The sequence below is a fragment of the Bubalus kerabau genome, chromosome 16 (genome assembly GCF_029407905.1).
Source record: "Bubalus kerabau isolate K-KA32 ecotype Philippines breed swamp buffalo chromosome 16, PCC_UOA_SB_1v2, whole genome shotgun sequence".
Classification (NCBI taxonomy): domain Eukaryota; kingdom Metazoa; phylum Chordata; class Mammalia; order Artiodactyla; family Bovidae; genus Bubalus; species Bubalus kerabau.
The window spans coordinates 23,470,106-23,486,923 of NC_073639.1; the positions used below are offsets into that span (position 1 = coordinate 23,470,106).

The 16,818-nt window shown below is 38.6% G+C and overlaps 1 protein-coding gene across 6 annotated transcripts in view; it reads left to right on the forward strand.

Moving 5' to 3' along the window:
• The window catches only part of SLC7A11 (solute carrier family 7 member 11), a 553,887-nt gene that overhangs the window by 443,723 nt on the left and 93,346 nt on the right, over nucleotides 1-16,818 (forward strand). For 4 of the 6 annotated variants that reach the window (XM_055550995.1, XM_055550992.1, XM_055550991.1 and 1 more), the window contains 2 exons: nucleotides 7,439-7,522; nucleotides 7,904-8,264. The exons of 1 other annotated variant lie outside the window; for it this stretch is intronic. In XM_055550995.1, the coding sequence (XP_055406970.1) occupies nucleotides 8,242-8,264 (23 nt within the window). In that variant the 5' untranslated portion in view covers nucleotides 7,439-7,522; nucleotides 7,904-8,241. The remainder of the gene's footprint in view (nucleotides 1-7,438; nucleotides 7,523-7,903; nucleotides 8,265-16,818) is intronic. One more of the 6 variants, XM_055550993.1, reaches the window with a different exon arrangement.

Here is a 16,818-nt window from a genome sequence, read left to right on the forward strand (position 1 = left end):
GGAAGATTATACTGGATTATCTAGGTTAGCCCCTCTGTAATCACAAGGGTTCTTCTGCAAGAGGCAGGAGCTCAGAGGGAAGAGTAGGAAAAAGGAATTTGGAGTGAGGAGGAGCCATGAGTCAAGAAAGCTTGTGTGTATGCTCAGTCCTGTCTGACTCTTTGCAACCCCATGGGCTGTAGCCCTCCAGCCACCTCTGTCCATGGGATTTTCCAGGCAAGAATGCTGGAATAGTTTGCCATTCCTCCTCCCGGGTATCTTCCTGATCCAGGGATCAAACTTGCGTCTCCTTCTTTGGCAGGTGGGTTCTTTACCTTTGAGCCATTTGGGAAGTCAGGGAGTGTCAAAAAGCTGAGTAAGGCAGGGAAATGGATTGTCCCCTAGAACCTCCCGGAGGAACCAGCCCTTGCTAACATCTTGACTTTAGCCCAGTGAGACTGATCTTGGAACTTTTCACCTCTAGAAGTACAAGATAATAAATTCCTCTTGCTTTGAGCCACTGAGTCTGTGGTACTTTACTACAGCAACAGTAGGAAACTAACATACTTCCTATTTCCCTCAGATTTTTGCCCCAGTGTCATGTCACAGGTTGAGTCTCTCCTTAGCGCAGGCTTCATCCTGGAAGGTAGCTTCATCTGCTTAGTTTCAGGAGCCTGGTAGGTCCAAATCCTCCAGCACAGCCACACCACACCTTTCTGTGGTCCCTTTGTGCTCACCTATGAACGGGAGCAGCAGATCCACCTGAAGTTTTGATGCTGTGTAGAACCGGCCCTACTCGGCTCTTCAATGAGTACCTCTTGGCAATGTTTGGCTTCTCCAGCCACCAGGGCCCTCAGAAGTCCCCTCTGCCTTTCCACATATTCCTTAACAGTTGCAGACACTCTGGTTCTTCAAGCTTTTGATGGATTGTGGCCACTGACTCCTATTTGGGGATTTGTAATGAGACTCTCACTTAATTGTGTTGTAGATGTTATTTGTGGATTTCAGGCCTTTGCTGCTTATATGGGAGATATAGAGAGATCCCAAAATAAGCTTTCCGTGTCTTATCTTCCCAGAAATTTTTAATGTCATTTGTGCATGTGTGCTCGGTTGCTTGGTCATGTCTGACTCTTTTGTGACCCCATGGCAGACTGTAGCCCACCACGCTCCTCTGTCCACGGGATTTTCCAGGCAAGAATATTGGAATGGGTTGCCATTTCCTACTTCAAATATCATTTGTAAATATGCACAATTTGGGGAATGGAGCTTTTTCTTCTTTGTCTTTGTTTTCTTAAATAGAATATGGAGGAACCTCCAAAAAGCAAAAATACATTATTCAGGGATTTTAAATCAAAATTTTTAATGACACTTGCTAAATAAACCAAGGGCCCAGTATAAATTTATACTTATTGTTTTCTGTTGATCTTGGCTGGCCTTGGCCTGGAGTGGCTTGAAACAGGATTTCAGTTTCCACCCAGAGACTGAAGTCAGGCCTTAGCAGTGAGAGTGCTGAATCCTAACCACTAGACCACCAGGGACCAGTGGTCAGTGACAAGGCCCTGGCCACATGTCCCAGACATGTAGAAATGGATTTCTATGTAGAGTTGCAGAGTAGTCAAACAAGTAAAGAATTTATCTGGAGTAAAAAAGAGTACCTGTGGCTAGACACATGGTTGGACTCAGACAGTTTCACTCTTATGGTAGCTTGAATCACTTTTATGAGGCAGTTATACTGATTTTCCTTTGGTCAGTCATTTTTGTTTGTTTATTTGCCTGGTTCTGAGTTTGTATTTGGTATATCTCAGGGTCTTCCCCATTTTTGTTTTTTTATTTCCTTGGTTCTGAGTTTGTTTTTGGTAATCTCAGGGTCCTCCCATATATGCACGTGTATCTCTTGGCCAAGATGGATTCTAGCGAAGACGCGGCTATGAGTAGTTGATATCACTTACTATGAGGTGACACCAGTTGAGGCAGTCTGAGCGCAGGTTGGAAGAAAATTTCCAGACACAGCATTTCAGAAGGAAGTGAGTTTATTAAGGACAAAGAGCAGAGATAATGTGCGTACTACAAGCATAGGGGGCCAACTTCTGGATAGACCAGGGAGAGTTGACAGTTTTTGTGGGTTAGTAGCCAATTTTTATAACCTGAAGATGAAGAAAATTCCTGCTGGAAGGTTGGTGTTAGGTGATTGGTTAGCTCAGCTGGTAAAGAATCCACCTGCAACGCAGGAGACCTGGGTTCGATTCCTGAGTTGGGCAGATCCCCTGGAGAAGGGAAGGGCTAGCCACTCAAGTATTCTGGCCTGGAGAATTCCATGGACTGTATAGTCCATGGTGTTGCACAGAGTCAGACACGAATGAGCAAATTTCACTTTAGGGCACTTTAGTGGTTATTGGAGTGGGCATCTTTGCCTAACTGGCAGTCAGGAAGCCTGTTAGTGATGACGTGGGCTGGGGGATGGGGTGCTTTTGTTAGTGGTTACAAAGAGGCTCAGTCAGCTTCAGATGTGACTTGGGTTCTGGGCTCTGCCTCTGTGGCCTTGGTACAGGGCCTCACAGTTGTGGCCTTGGGGCAGAACTCAACAACACCACATCCCTTTTTGATCTCCAAGGAGCCTTTCTGCTCATGTGTTGTCAGGAGGGTCTCCTTGACTTTGAGAATGAGGAATATGTGGTCTTTTATCTGCACAGGGCCCAGTTCCTCTTTCACATCTGCTGTTTTGGATTATCTGTCCACAGGGGACTAACTCTGGCTGCTTAGCCCTGGACCCATCTGTCTCCTGCCTCCCTATGACTTCCCTTCTTTTGAAAGCAAGCCAAAAGCATTTTATGTCATCTGTTAGGCACTGCGCTGAGTACTTTGTGTTCATTAGGTCACATGTTCCTCACAGCCTTATGAGGATATGTTAGCTGAATGTGGCAGATAAAGACTCAGGCTTTGCGTATTCAGTTTGCTGGTGGTGGTGGGTGGGAGTTTTACAGAACTCTGGCTCCTGAGAGGGATGGAAGGTCAAGGGCTCATGCAGAGATGCATTCAAGGTAGTAGGGGTCTACTTACAGTGAAGACAATGTGTGGAGAGACTGAGGCAAAAAATTATTCACATGAGCTGGGCTTGCGTGTTGTGGAGTTGAAACAGACTGGGCATGCAGGTGACCGAGAGCGATCTCATTCTTGACTATGGAGGAAATGGTGACAAGACTTTCTGATCCTAACTCTTAGTGAGTGAGGCTGAGCCTCACTGTGTGTGTGCTGTGCTCAGTCACTTCAGGCATGTTTGACTCTTTGTGACCCCGTGGACTGTAGCCTGCCAGCCTCCTCTGTCCATGGGATCCTCCAGACAAGAATACTGGCGTGGGTTGCCATGCCCTCCTCCAGGGGATTTTCTCAACCCAGGGATCGAACCAACCCATGTCTCTGTATGGGCCACTTTAGCAAAAGGTGGATTTAGTTGAAGGATTACAGTAGATCAAAAACACAACAAAACATGTTCTGCTGAAAGGAGAAAAAAGGATGATTGAAGGATGACAGCAATAAATAACCTGATTTACCATTTTCCTTAAGTGTGCCACCAAAAATGTTCTCTTTGGAAGACTTTCCATGTCATACATTGCCCCACCTTCATCTTTTAAAACAGCAAAAATATTTTGATTCTGTCAAACCTATAAAAGTGGTCGACTTCAATTTCTTCCTCTCATATTTAAAATGTCAGAGAAACATGAGTTATTATAATTGGATGCTTTTCTCATATGGCATTCTCAATTAACATGACCATAAAACACCCAGCCATAAACATATTTTTTAAAAAGTGACTTCCTTCCTTATTTCTCTCCTCTCTCCATCCACCTCTCCCTCCTTTCTTTCTTTCTCCTTTCTTTCCTTTTCTTAATATGCAAACCAGTTTTAACTCAGTTTGCTAGGAAATGATACGTGACACCAGTAGGTACAGTTTGAACCTTACTTTTTGGCATGTTAAATATACAAACTTCAGTGCTGTAATTGGTAGAATTTCCTACCATTCTCATTAAGAAGTCAAAAACCACAAAAATGTGGTCAAATACTAGTTACGACAAATGCACTGAATTTTGCAGTTGGCTGTTTAACTGAAATGGATGCATTCTGACTTGATGGTCATGGAAGGAAAAGGCGTCTTTGCCAAATTAAAAACTCACTTCCAACTTAGAGCTTTGCAAATTTAAGTTATTGTCAATCATGCTGTACTGGGGTCTGCAATCCCCAAGCACAGCAGAACCACCTGCATTGCTTCAAAATTGTCAACACACTCTCTCCGCATCAGCTTCATTTATCATCCTCCCCCTACCTTTTCAGCTTTCTTCTGAACACCTGTCAAGTCTTGATTTTTTTTTTCCTTTACTTTGTGTTAAAAGTGTTTGTTCCAGATTCACTGACACTTTTCCGGGATGTGATGTATGTTTTTGGTTAGCTGTATCCTGGCTTTCCTCTTTGGTTCTTTCACAAGTGTGGTGTTTGATCATTGCAGGCTTGGATGGGACAGATTGCTATGTTGCAGTTTGCTCATTAACTTGGCAGATTGATCAGCTCAGAGTTTCAAGGGGAAGCAGAACAAATGGACCACCTTGCTGTGTGTTGTGTGGTTGTCATTTCTATTTCAATAGAAATACACACACACACACACACACACACACACACACACAGACTTGCACAACCTATATGGTCATAATGTAATAGGGAAGAGCGAATCTGACACCACATTGAATCTGTTTCTTTTACATTAACCTTTGTGTTCTATTGCTTTTGCTTTAAGTTAATCACTCAAGGGATGTTGCCTATAGTTTAAAGTGTACATATTAGCCCATCTCTGGGAACTGTGCCTCCCATACCTGACTGTTAAGCTAAAACACCTTTTATTTCGCTCAGGACACATTCTGACCTGGCCCACCTGTGAATGGCTTCAGGAAAGAATAAATTACCCTATTCCCTCTGGTGTCTGGCTGGAAACAGGAAATAGTCACAACAATTTATCACCTTTTTGCTTTACCTCTCACCTCCTCATCTTTGTTCTGGAAAAGAAATTAGTACTCAAATCCAGGCAAGATGGTTCTTTGGGATACTGGTCCACCATTTCTGCAGTCTGCTGACTTTCCAAATAAATTTGCTATTTCTTGCCGCAACAATTCGTCTCTTGATTAATTGGCCTATCTTGTGTGAGCAGTGTGAGCTTGAACTCAGTAACAATCACTGTGCCTGTATTTCTGAGGTTTCTCTTACCACTTAACTGCTCACCATAGTCTAAATTCTTTGTTTCTCCTCACAGTGTGTTATGCCACATATTAGATTATTTCTTCCTATTTTAGAGACTGTTGGATACATAGACATGTTGCAGGATGGATGCTAGCAAGAGGGATTCTGGGAAGTGGACGGACACGCGGTGTCTCCTTTAGACCTTTCCCGAACTCTTCCGGTTGGGGGTGGCTTATTAGTTCCATATTCCTTATCAGGATCTCCTGTCATAAAACAACTCATGCAAATGGCTACTATGGTACCTGGCCAGGGTGGGCGGTTTCAATCAGTGTGCTTCCCCTAACAAACACACACACATATATGTATACAAGGTGAATAAAACTTGTATTTGTGGAACAGAATTCCATTATAATTGCTTCAGTGTAGTGCCGCTTCTATAAGGCACTAGCCAGAATTTGTAAACACACTTGCTATAGCATATTTTACCTTTCAATATTATTCCTTTGAGATTGATTTGTTCTGCTTGCTTTTGCTTTATCTTGCATTTTTATTCACAATTATATTTTCAAAATAATAGTGAGGAAGAAAAAGAACCTGTTAGTTTAAAAACTAGGAAAGAATTCCTCTTTGGTGAAGCAAATGCATTCTCGAGACCAGGGCTGTGATGGCCCCATTTGGTCTGTGGAATGATGTCTCGGTGTTAAGTATAGACTGGACTAGGAGTGAGGCAAAGGCAAACCAATTGCCATGGCTTGAGTTTCCCTGTGCTGTGCTTAGTCGCTCAGTAGTGTCCGACTCTTCATGACCTCATGGACTGTAGCCCACTAGGCCCCTTTGTCCATGGGAATTTCCAGGCAAGAATACTGAAGTGGGTTGCCATGCCCTCTTCCAGGGGATCTTCCCAACCCAGGGATCGAACCCAGGTCTCCCACATTGCAGGTGGATTCTTTACCGACTGAACTACGAGGGAAGCTCTAGGCAGTCTGAGAATGAGAGAGAAGATGAAAGAAGGTAAGGGGTAGCTAGCAACTTTCTAACAATTGGCATTCTCTCTGGAAGGAGGATTATCAGGCAAAAGTCTCCAGATCAGGAAGATGACCTCAATACCATGCAACGCTGTTTCCAGGGATTTATTATTGCGTTACCCTGGAGAAGGAAATGGCAACCTACTCCAGTATTCTTGTCTGGAGAATCCCATGGATGGAGAAGCCTGGCGGGTTACAGTTCATGGGGTCACAAGAGTCGGACATAACTTAGCGACTAAACCACCACCACCACCAGTCTGTTACAGTGTTATCTGCATGTAGGAAGGAACTCTGAGCGTATTTATCTCATGGTGTAAGTTATGCGATTTGTGCATTTATGTGTATTGATGGCCAAAGGAGATAAAAAGGAACACGAGGAAAAAATGAAAGGGAGAGGTGGAATAAACAAGGGAGAGAATAAAAAAGGGATGTCAGAATTCTCCAATGTTTTCAAAATTGATCATGAACTTTCTGTTGGATGCTCTTCTCTCCTCATTTCATTTTTCTCTCCACTTTTTTCTTTCTGTTCTTTTTTCCTCTTCTTTTATTCTTTCTTCCTTTCTGCCTTCTTGCTCTCATTTATTCCTCTGCAATAAAAGAGGATGGATGGCAAAGTAGGAATGAGGGAAGAATTTTGGGAAAAGGTAGCTTTCAGTCAGTAATTCCTGCATTCTCTTTGGTTTTGCTTATTTGATGCAAGGAAGTAACTGCTCGTGTGTGTTCATGTGAGTCTTTGCATATTCATTAGGATAAAGGATATTTGCCTAACTATGGAGATGGAGGCCAAGTATGAGTTTATTATCAAGGGCAGGTCAGGACATGGGAAAGAAAGGGGTAAGCAGTAGGAAAAGGCTGAGTAAGGTCCGTGGAGTACAGCATCGGTTTGCAGAGAAAAGCAGTATTGGGCAACTGGGATAAAATAAGGAGGGGTGGTTGGTGGAAATCAAGGATGTTCCTGTGCTTTATCATGGACATTATCCCGACTTTCAGACCATTTCCCTGTCACTTAGACTCCTATAGAATCCTTTCTTACCAATTATTCTAATCAAAATAAACTTATTAGCTGCTTCTGCCCTACTAAACTATAAACTTCATGAAGGCAGGGATGGTAAAGTGTTTATTCAGTGCCAGGTATCAATATATAACACACATTATTATTACCACTATTATTATTTTTATAGCATACTAAATATTCTCACTTTGTGTAATGCCAGGCACATGATTAAATATGCATCAGATGTTTGCTGAAGGAAGGAGTCAATTGACAGATGCACATGGGAAAAGCATAGATTGAAGAGGTCAGTGAATTGGGTTGGTTCTTCCAAAGTGCGTGTTCTCATCTAAGAGCTATGTATGGTAGGTTATACGACTTCATATATCATTTATATGCTTTTGCAGGACATTCAAGTGGAAAGAGAATTTGCTTACAAAACTAATTCAAATACTTACTAAGCAAATTTTAAAATAATCTAATTTCAGTGAAATAATTTTACATTACTAGTTTTTGATTTTGCAATTTATTTATAGTACTTTGTGACACCTGCTAAAGTGAGTTAGACATTTTATAGAAATTATTTTGGTGAATTTTGGCCCTGAATTTCACAATGAGATTTTCATATAACTCATGACTGAATTAACTAGGTTTGAATTCACAGTTTATTACTTGTTTTGTTTAACAGATAAAATGTGTGAATAAAATGTCTAGTCAAAGCTATGGTTTTTCCAGTGGTCATGTATGGATGTGAGAGTTGGACTACAAAGAAAGCTGAGCACTGAAGAATTGATGCTTTTGAACTGTGGTGTTGGAGTAGACTCTTGAGAGTCCCTTGGACTGCAAGGAGATCCAAGCAGTCCATACTACAGGAATCCTGATTATTCATTGGAAGGACTGATGCTGAAGATGAACTCCAATACTTTGGCCACCAAATGTGAAGAACAGACTCATCAGAAAAGACTCTGATGCTGGGAAAGATTGAAGGCAGGAGGAGAAGAGGATGACGGAGGATGAGATGATTGGATGGCATCACCGACTCTATGGAGGTGAGTTTGAGTAAGGTCCAGGAGTTGGTGATAGACAGGGAAGCCTGGCATGCTGCAGCCCATGAGGTCACAAAGAGTCAGACATGACTTAGCAACTGAACTGAGAGAGAAGGATTTCACCCTCCCTTCCATATGGCAATGATTTAATTTGTAACTACTATTTGGAAAATTTCTTTAATAAGCTTATTCCTGATATGAAGTACAGGGCCTCTAACAATGAATCTACTGAACACTGACATTAATTAGATTGTAGTTATGCTGTCAGTAGCAGTAAAGGGTGTATCCTTTTCAGGGATTATAAGATTTCCTGCTTCTTAAAAGAACAAAGAGTGGAAATCCAAGTTGAGACTTGACTGTACCTATATTGTGATGACTCAATATCATGACTGAAATCAAAGAATGTGATTCGTTTATAACTTGAGTTTCTGGAATGGAAATATCATAAGAATCATCATATTTAAATTGCACATATTTATATCTACATTTATACTTAAAATTTATATCCTTTGTTGTTTCTGAATATTTTCTCTGGAGTTCACAGATTTTCCCAAAAAACCACAGTGCAGAAAGCCAAAGATCTTAATTACTCTAGGTGTTTTGAAATTGCTCATTTATGAATGATTTTAGTTTGTTTAGGTTTAATATAGCCTCAACCATCTGTTACAAAAGAGTGCTTTCAGACATTCCCTGATGACTGATAAAAAATGTATGTTAATAGGAGGCTAAGTATTCTTCCCCAGATCTCTTTTGAGTCACAATTTAGACTTAGTTAAGTAAAATAATTACAAGCAAGACTAGACACATCCTACCATACTAAAGATTCCAGTGATTCCCTTACTGGTGTGTGTTGTGAATTCTTCCTGGAGATGATGGTGCTTACTGGGATTTTACATGAACTTTGAAATGTCAGATTTTTGTCATACGATTCCATTACATTTTATTGATGAAATCATTTAAACACACAGAAAACTTGGAAAATAATATAACAAACACAGCGTGCACAATTTGAACTTAAAAGAGGTTATTTTGCCATGTTTTCTGGAGCTCACATTTTGTTTTATTTGAAAGAAATAAAACATTAACAATCCCAGCAGAGCCTCATTCCTGTAACTCTTCCCCTCTCTTTTCTCTTCAAAAGTAGCCACTCTTCTGGAGTTGGTTAAATCCCTATGTGTTTTTTATTCTTTCACTACATATAGAATGGATTCATAAATGCTATGCAGAATTGTATTGTGTACTTTTAAGCTTTATATAAATGGAATCATGCTGTGTGTATCCTGATGGAACTTGCTTTTTTTCAGTTAATCTTATGTTTTTGAGATGTTAATACATGCAAATTTGGTTCATGCATTTTACCAAGTGTATCACATTTTATAGGAAATAAACAGTTTGTCTACTCCTCTATGACAAATGGTTAAGAGGTTTCCACATTTTTGCCATTATAAACATGTTGCAATGTGAGATCCTGTGCTTGTCTCCTTTGAGCACTTGAGTGGGAATTTCCTTAAGGTAGATTTCTGGAAGTGAAATTTATAACTCATGCGGCAAGTGCAACTTTACCTTCTCTAGATATTTCTAAATTGCTCTCTAAAATTGTTGCATAAATTTACACTCTCAGATCAATATTTTGATTTTTCCCCATATCCTCACCAAATGTTGGTGCTATCCATCTTCATATTTGTCAAGCTGAGAGGGGTGAAATGTTAATTTTTCTTTCATTTCCTGTTGTAAAACAGCTGGTTAAGATTTGTTACCAGGAGACTGGAAGGTACAATTACTACTTTATTTCCTTTAGGATCGCAAGTGTTACATTCATTATATTCCTAGGTTCAAGATGCAAAACCATTACTAGTCCATGCATAGCCATATTTTTATTTACCGGTCTCTTTGTTTATAAATAATGTCATGAATGCATATGAACTCTCATATAGATCCCATAACCCTGAATTTTAAAATGTTTATCATTTCCTTGCCACTTAGGAATTGTGTGTGTGTGTTTTTGCTTTTGCTTGCTTTTAAACTTCATGTAAAGAGTTTCCTATTGAGTGGTTTTGGGACTTTATTTTAGTTCACATTATGCAAGATTCAGCCATGTTGTTGCATGCAGAGTATCGTTTCTTAATTTTCACACTCCATCATGTGGATAAAACATAATAATTCTGCGGTAGAAAGGAATTTGGGTTGCTTGTAATTTTTTGCTTTCTGGTTGTTCTTGTGGATGTGTAAATCTTTCTCTTAGTTAAATTGCTGAGTACAATTGGTGGGTTTTAGGGTAGGTAATTTCCAACTGTACTACTTTTTAGAAGTTTTGGTAAGATTCATCTGTGAAACCATCTGTGTTACTGTTAACATTCTACAACTCTTCAGTTTCTTTAGTAGTTATATTGCAATTCAGGTGTTCCGTGTCTTCACAGATTAGCTATGTTAGGTGAAATTTCTATTAAGAAGTTTATGTTTTCAATTAAATCTAAATAAAATTGCTGATGATATTTGCTTACTATCTTTTTAAATTTCAATTACATCATCAGGATTATGTTTCCTTTATCATTCATAAAATTATGTGTGCATTCTGCATCTCTTTCATCCATCTGTATTACCAGAGAATTGCTTTTGTCATCTTTCAAATATCCAACTTAGAGTTTATTGACCTCTTTATTCATCTTCCTCTTTTATTTCATTTTTAAAATTATTTTCTTTTTTTTAACTTTCTTTGGGCTTATTGTTTGATTCTAATTTCTTATTTTGGACATTTACTCTTTAGTTTTTATTCATTCTTCTCTTCTAAAGTGAATAGTTAAGGCTATACATTCCCCTCCTAGAAAGGCCTTAAACTATTCTTCACAAATTTAGATACATAATGCTTTTATTTTTATTCATCTCTAAGAATTTTTAAATTTCTTACCATTTATTATTTGATCAAAGTTTCTTTTTAATGTGTATTTTCATTTTCTTATTTTCAACTTCTAACTTAATTGTGTTATGGTCAGAAAACATAATGTGTATACATTTTCTCAGAAAAGGTGTAAAATTTGTATTGCGGTTTTAGTGTATGTCAACCATGGTAACTGTTCCATGTGTATTTGAGAAGAGTGTGTTTTTTCTTTTAATTCTGTCTTGGATGAGACTATACTGACCCCAGGGAGGCTTATGAGGCTGGATAATATGTCTAGGAGTAAGACATACAGAAAGTTATCAAATAGTGGGTTGTACACTCCTTAAATGGATGTTAGACCTGGCCCTGGGGAGGCGGTCCAGGCGCTTACTCAGATTAGTTTACATGCAGAATTGCCCCAGGATTATTATATCAGGCCAGGTCTGGAGAGCAGTTGTCATGCTAACAGAAAGCCAGGGGGAGCTCACTCATCTCATTCATACGTCATGGTCGATAGCTGGTGAATGGTCCATAGATGGTGAAGTCCCATCACTTCATGGCAAACAGGTGGGGAAACAATGGAAACAATGACAGATTTTATTTTCTTGGGCTCCAAAATCGCTGCAGATGGTGACTGCAGCCATGAAAATAAAAGACTCTTGCTCCTTGGAAGAAAAGCTATGACAAACCTAGGCAGCATATTAAAAAGCAGAGACATCACTTCGCCAACAAAGTTCCGTCTAGTCAAAACTACATTTTTCTCAGTAGTTATGTACAGATGGGAGAGTTGGACCATGAAGAAAGCTGAGCACTGAAGAACTGATGCCTTTGAACTATGGTGTTGGAGAAGACTCTTGAGAGTCCCTTGGACCACAAGGTGATCAAATCTGCCCATCTTAAAGGAAATCAGTCCTGAATATTCATTGGAAGGACTGATGCTGAAGATGAAGCTCCAATACTTTGGTCACCTGATGTGAAGAATGGACTCATTGAAAAAGACCCTGATGGAGGGAAAGATTGAAGGCAGGAGGAAAAGGGGACGACAGGATGAGATGGTTGGATGGCATGACCAACTCTATGGACATGAGTTTGAGCAGGCTCTGGGAGTTGGTGATGGACTGGGAAGCCTGGCATGCTGCAGTCTATGTGGCTGCAAAGAGTCAGACACAACTGAGCAACTGAACTGAACTGATAGCTGGTGAACTTGAACCTCTGTCTATGCCACAGAATGTAGTTAAGAACTCTGAGGTATAGACTTGAGTGCACTTGCTGCCTTCTCTGTGCTTTTGGTACATAAACCTCATTTGATTTCCCAAAGTGGTGCTGGCCTCCAGTAACATTTATTACTAGCACTTTTCAATAAAGTGGTTGTGTACCTAATGAGGTACACATTCTTATGTTTTCTCCCAATTGGGTTTTCTTATCTGAAATATTTGATTAAGCCCTTTCTGTCTTGGATTGTTTACCTTTTCTCATAGATTTGCAAATAGATATTCTAAACTTTGTGTTTCTCTTATTGAAATAATAAATATTATTTTCAGATAAGGCCTATCTCTATGTTTATGGTAACTTTTAATGTTCAGAAATGTGTCAACTTAATGTGATAAATTTATAAATACTTAATTTTGGGGGTATTTTTATAATTCTACATATGTTATTGAGGGAATACTTCATGCTAGGTACTAGGTCTTGGGAAATATTCCATTTCTATCTCACCAGTGATGAAAAATAAATTGTTATGATGGAAAAATAAAACAGGGTAATTACTTTATATTACTGAGATAGCCTGATGATCACTATGAATTATTATTTAATAAATATGTAAGTATAATACATTAAGAATATAATTAAAGATTTGGAGTTTTTTTCTTTTATTACTTTGGGTGACAGTTTGCTTAAGACATGAATTATGCATTCTTAGATTGTTTATGGATCTTTCCTACATAGATAGCTGTATGCTTTTTGTGCATTTGTTATGCATGATTTTTAAACTGCTGATTAATTGCTATTGAAGAATTTGAAATTTCTGTTTACCCTTGAATCATTGTGGTAATATATATATATATATTTTAAAGATGGCTCATTTAATATAATTTTTGAAAAAATTGTTTTGAATTTGTACTACTTTAGCATAGTTCTAAACCTGTATTTTGTTGGTACATATGAGCCCTATTTTTCTTTTACAATGATCAACATCTGCCAAGTCTTTTTACTTTGATCCATCTTGCCAAAAGTATGCTTGACCTGATAGCTTTTCATAGAAACCTATGTTGCTTTTGTTGTTTCTTATTTTATTTATTTCCATTTTTATTATTACCTAATTACCCTCTTTTGTCTATGTTTTTTGGAAGTTTCTCCATTGTTATCATTTTTGTTGTGGTTATTAAAATGTTAATTCACAGTAGTATCAAATAGCACTAAAAAATGTATATAGTGAAAATTTCCCTCCTATTCTAACCCCATCTGCTCAATTATCTTGCAGAGATCTTATGCAGTGACATTTATATCCGTAATTATTGTCCTCCAAATATTTCATATTATATTCCATATATATCACATCATATATATATATTTTATAAATCTATATTGGCATATATTTAAAGTTTTTTAAAGAGCATATTTGGATAATTATTAAACCATTTCAATTTTGATGGGCATTGATGTTTTGAAACTTTATAACTACAGACTATGATATGATAATATTTTACTGACTTAATTTATCTCTCTTTATAAATATTTTGGTGAACAATTTGGAAATTTGCATGCATCATGACATATATATTTCATACCTATTGTTGAAGAATATTTTTCTATGCATCACAATTGTTTTATTAGGCTTAAGGAAATTAACAAAAGTTTCCTATATTATCCAAAAAACACAACTTGTATTTAAATATCCCCAGATTTCCCAAATAAATCTTATATATTCTTCTTTTTTTTTAAATCTGCATTCCAGTTAAGTTTTATAAATTGCATTATGTCTCTCTAGTTTCTTCTAACATAGAACGGGCTTCCCAGGTGACACTAGCGGTAAAGAACCTGCCTGCCGATGTAGGAGAAATAAAAGATGCAGGTTCCGTCCCTGGCTTAGGAAGATCCCCTGGAGGAGTGCATGGCAACCCACTCTAGTATTCTTGCCTGGAGAATCCCATGGACTGAGGAGCTTGGTGGGCTCCAGTCCACAGGATTGCTAAGAGTCAGATATGACTACCACGCACGCACTGCAATATAGTAATACACCCCCTACTCCCTTGTTTATGACATTGAGTTTTTGAAAATTTAATTGTTAAACAGACTTTCTTCTACTGTGGATTTTTCTGATTGTTTCTTTATCACTCAGTTCAGTTCAGTCACTCAGTCGTGTCCAACTCTTTGTGACCCCATGGACTGCAGCATGCCAGGCTTCCCTGTCCATCACCAACTCCCAGAGCTTGCTCAAACCCATGTCCATAGAGTCGGTGATGCCATCCAACCATCTCATCCTCTATTCCTCCTGCCTTCAATCTTTCCCAGCATCAGGGTCTTTTCCAATGAGTCTGTTCTGCACATCAGGTGGCCAAAGAATTGGAGTTTCACCTTCAGTCCTTCCAATGAATATTTAGGACTGATTTCCTTTAGGATGGACTGTTTGGATCTCCTTGCAGTACAAAGGACTCTCAAGAGTCTACTCCAACACCATAGTTCAAAAGCATCAGTTCTTCAGCACTAAGCTTTCTTTATAGTCCAACTCTTACATCCATACATGACTACTGGATAAACCATAGATTTGACTAGATGGACCTTTGTCAGCAAAGTAATGTCGCTGCTTTTTAATATGTGCTCTAGGTTGATCATAGCTTTCCTTCCAAGGAGCAAGCGGTTTTAGTTTCATGGCTACAGTCATCATCTTCTGTGATTTTGGAGCCCAAGAAAATAAAATCGGTCATTGTTTCCATTGTTTCTGCATCTATTTGCCATGAAGTGATGGGACCAGATGCCATGATATTCGTTTTTTGAATGTTGAGGTTTAAGCCAGCTTTTTCACTCTCCTCTTTCACTTTCACCAAGAGGCTCTCTAGTTCTTCGCTTTCTGCCATGAGGGTCATGTCATCTGCATATCTGAGGTTATTGATACTTCTCCCTGCAATCTTGATTCCAGCTTGTTGCTTTATCCAGACTGGCATTTTGCATGAAGTACTCTCCATATAAGTTAAATAAGCAAGGTGACAATATATAGCATTGATGTACTCCTTTCCAAACTTGGAACCAGTCTGTTGTTCCATGTCCAGTTCTAACTGTTGCTTCTTGACCTGCATACAGATTTCTTAGGAGGCAGGTAAGGTGGTTTGCTATTCCCATTACTTTTTAATAATTTTCTACAGTTCATTGTGATCCACACCGTCAAAGGCTATAGCATGGTCAATGAAGCAGAAGTAGATATTTTTCTGGAATTCTCTTGCTTTCTCAATGATCCAATGGATGTTGATAATTTGATCTCTGGTTCCTCTGCATTTTCTAAATCCATCTAGAACATCTGGAAGTTCTTGGTTCACATACTGCTGAAGCCTAGCTTGGAGAATTTAGAGCATTACTTTGATAGCATGTGAGATGAGTGCAATTGTGTGGTATTGAACATTCTTTGCCATTGCCTTTATTTGGGATTGGAATGAAAACTGACCTTTTCTGCAAGATTTTACACAAATGATATTGAGTTTTATCAATATTGTTTACATCAATTGTCTTTATTGATGATATTTACTTTGATTACTTAACTAAGGTGGTAACAGATCTCTGGAGAGAGAACTCAAGATTATGTGAATATTTTCTTTTATGACACATTTTATCCACTGATTTTGAAACTCAGTATTAATCCTCGTCTGAATCAATTATTGCATTGAAGTGCAAGAATATTGATTTTCTAATTCTTTCCCTCCTTTTACATATATTAGCAATGAGTCTTTAGAAAACTTTTCTTCTTTTCTCCTTTTCCTTCTCTCTCACTCTCTTTCCTAAGTAAACTGTATTTACCATTACAAAAGTATGTTATAATCTATTGTATTCATTTTCTTTTCTGATACTCAGATTATCCCAAATTTGTACCATAGGAGCTGCTTCAAGAAAGTGTCTCTTTTGACCAGTTCTGTCATTTTTAAATACATCCTTGATTTATGGAATTGTGTTTATTTCAATATGAGTTAGGTTGGTTATTTGTTTATATGAATGCCTTTGGCATTTCCTTTTCTATGAAGGGTTTATTCATATATTTTGCTCATTTTCTGTTGGATTGTCTTTTTTCTTATTTCAGTTCAGTTTAGTCACTCAGTTGTGTCCAACTATTTGCGACTCCATGAATCGCAGCACGCCAGGCCTCCCTGTCCATCACCAACTCCTGGAGTTTACCCAAACTCATGTCCATCGGGTCGATGATGCCATCCAGCCATCTCATCCTCTGTCGTCCCCTTCTCCTCCTGCCCCCAATCCCTCCCAGCATCACGGTCTTTTCCAATGAGTCAGCTCTTCACTTGAGTGTCAGTAATGCCTAATGCAGTAATACCTGACACATGAGGTGGCCAAAGTATTGGAGTTTCAGCTTCAACATCAGTCCTTCCAGTGAACACCCAGGATTTTTCTTATTTACTTGTATAAAACTATTTTAAAAGGCTAGATCTTTGACTGTGATATTAAAATATCATTCCTATTTTA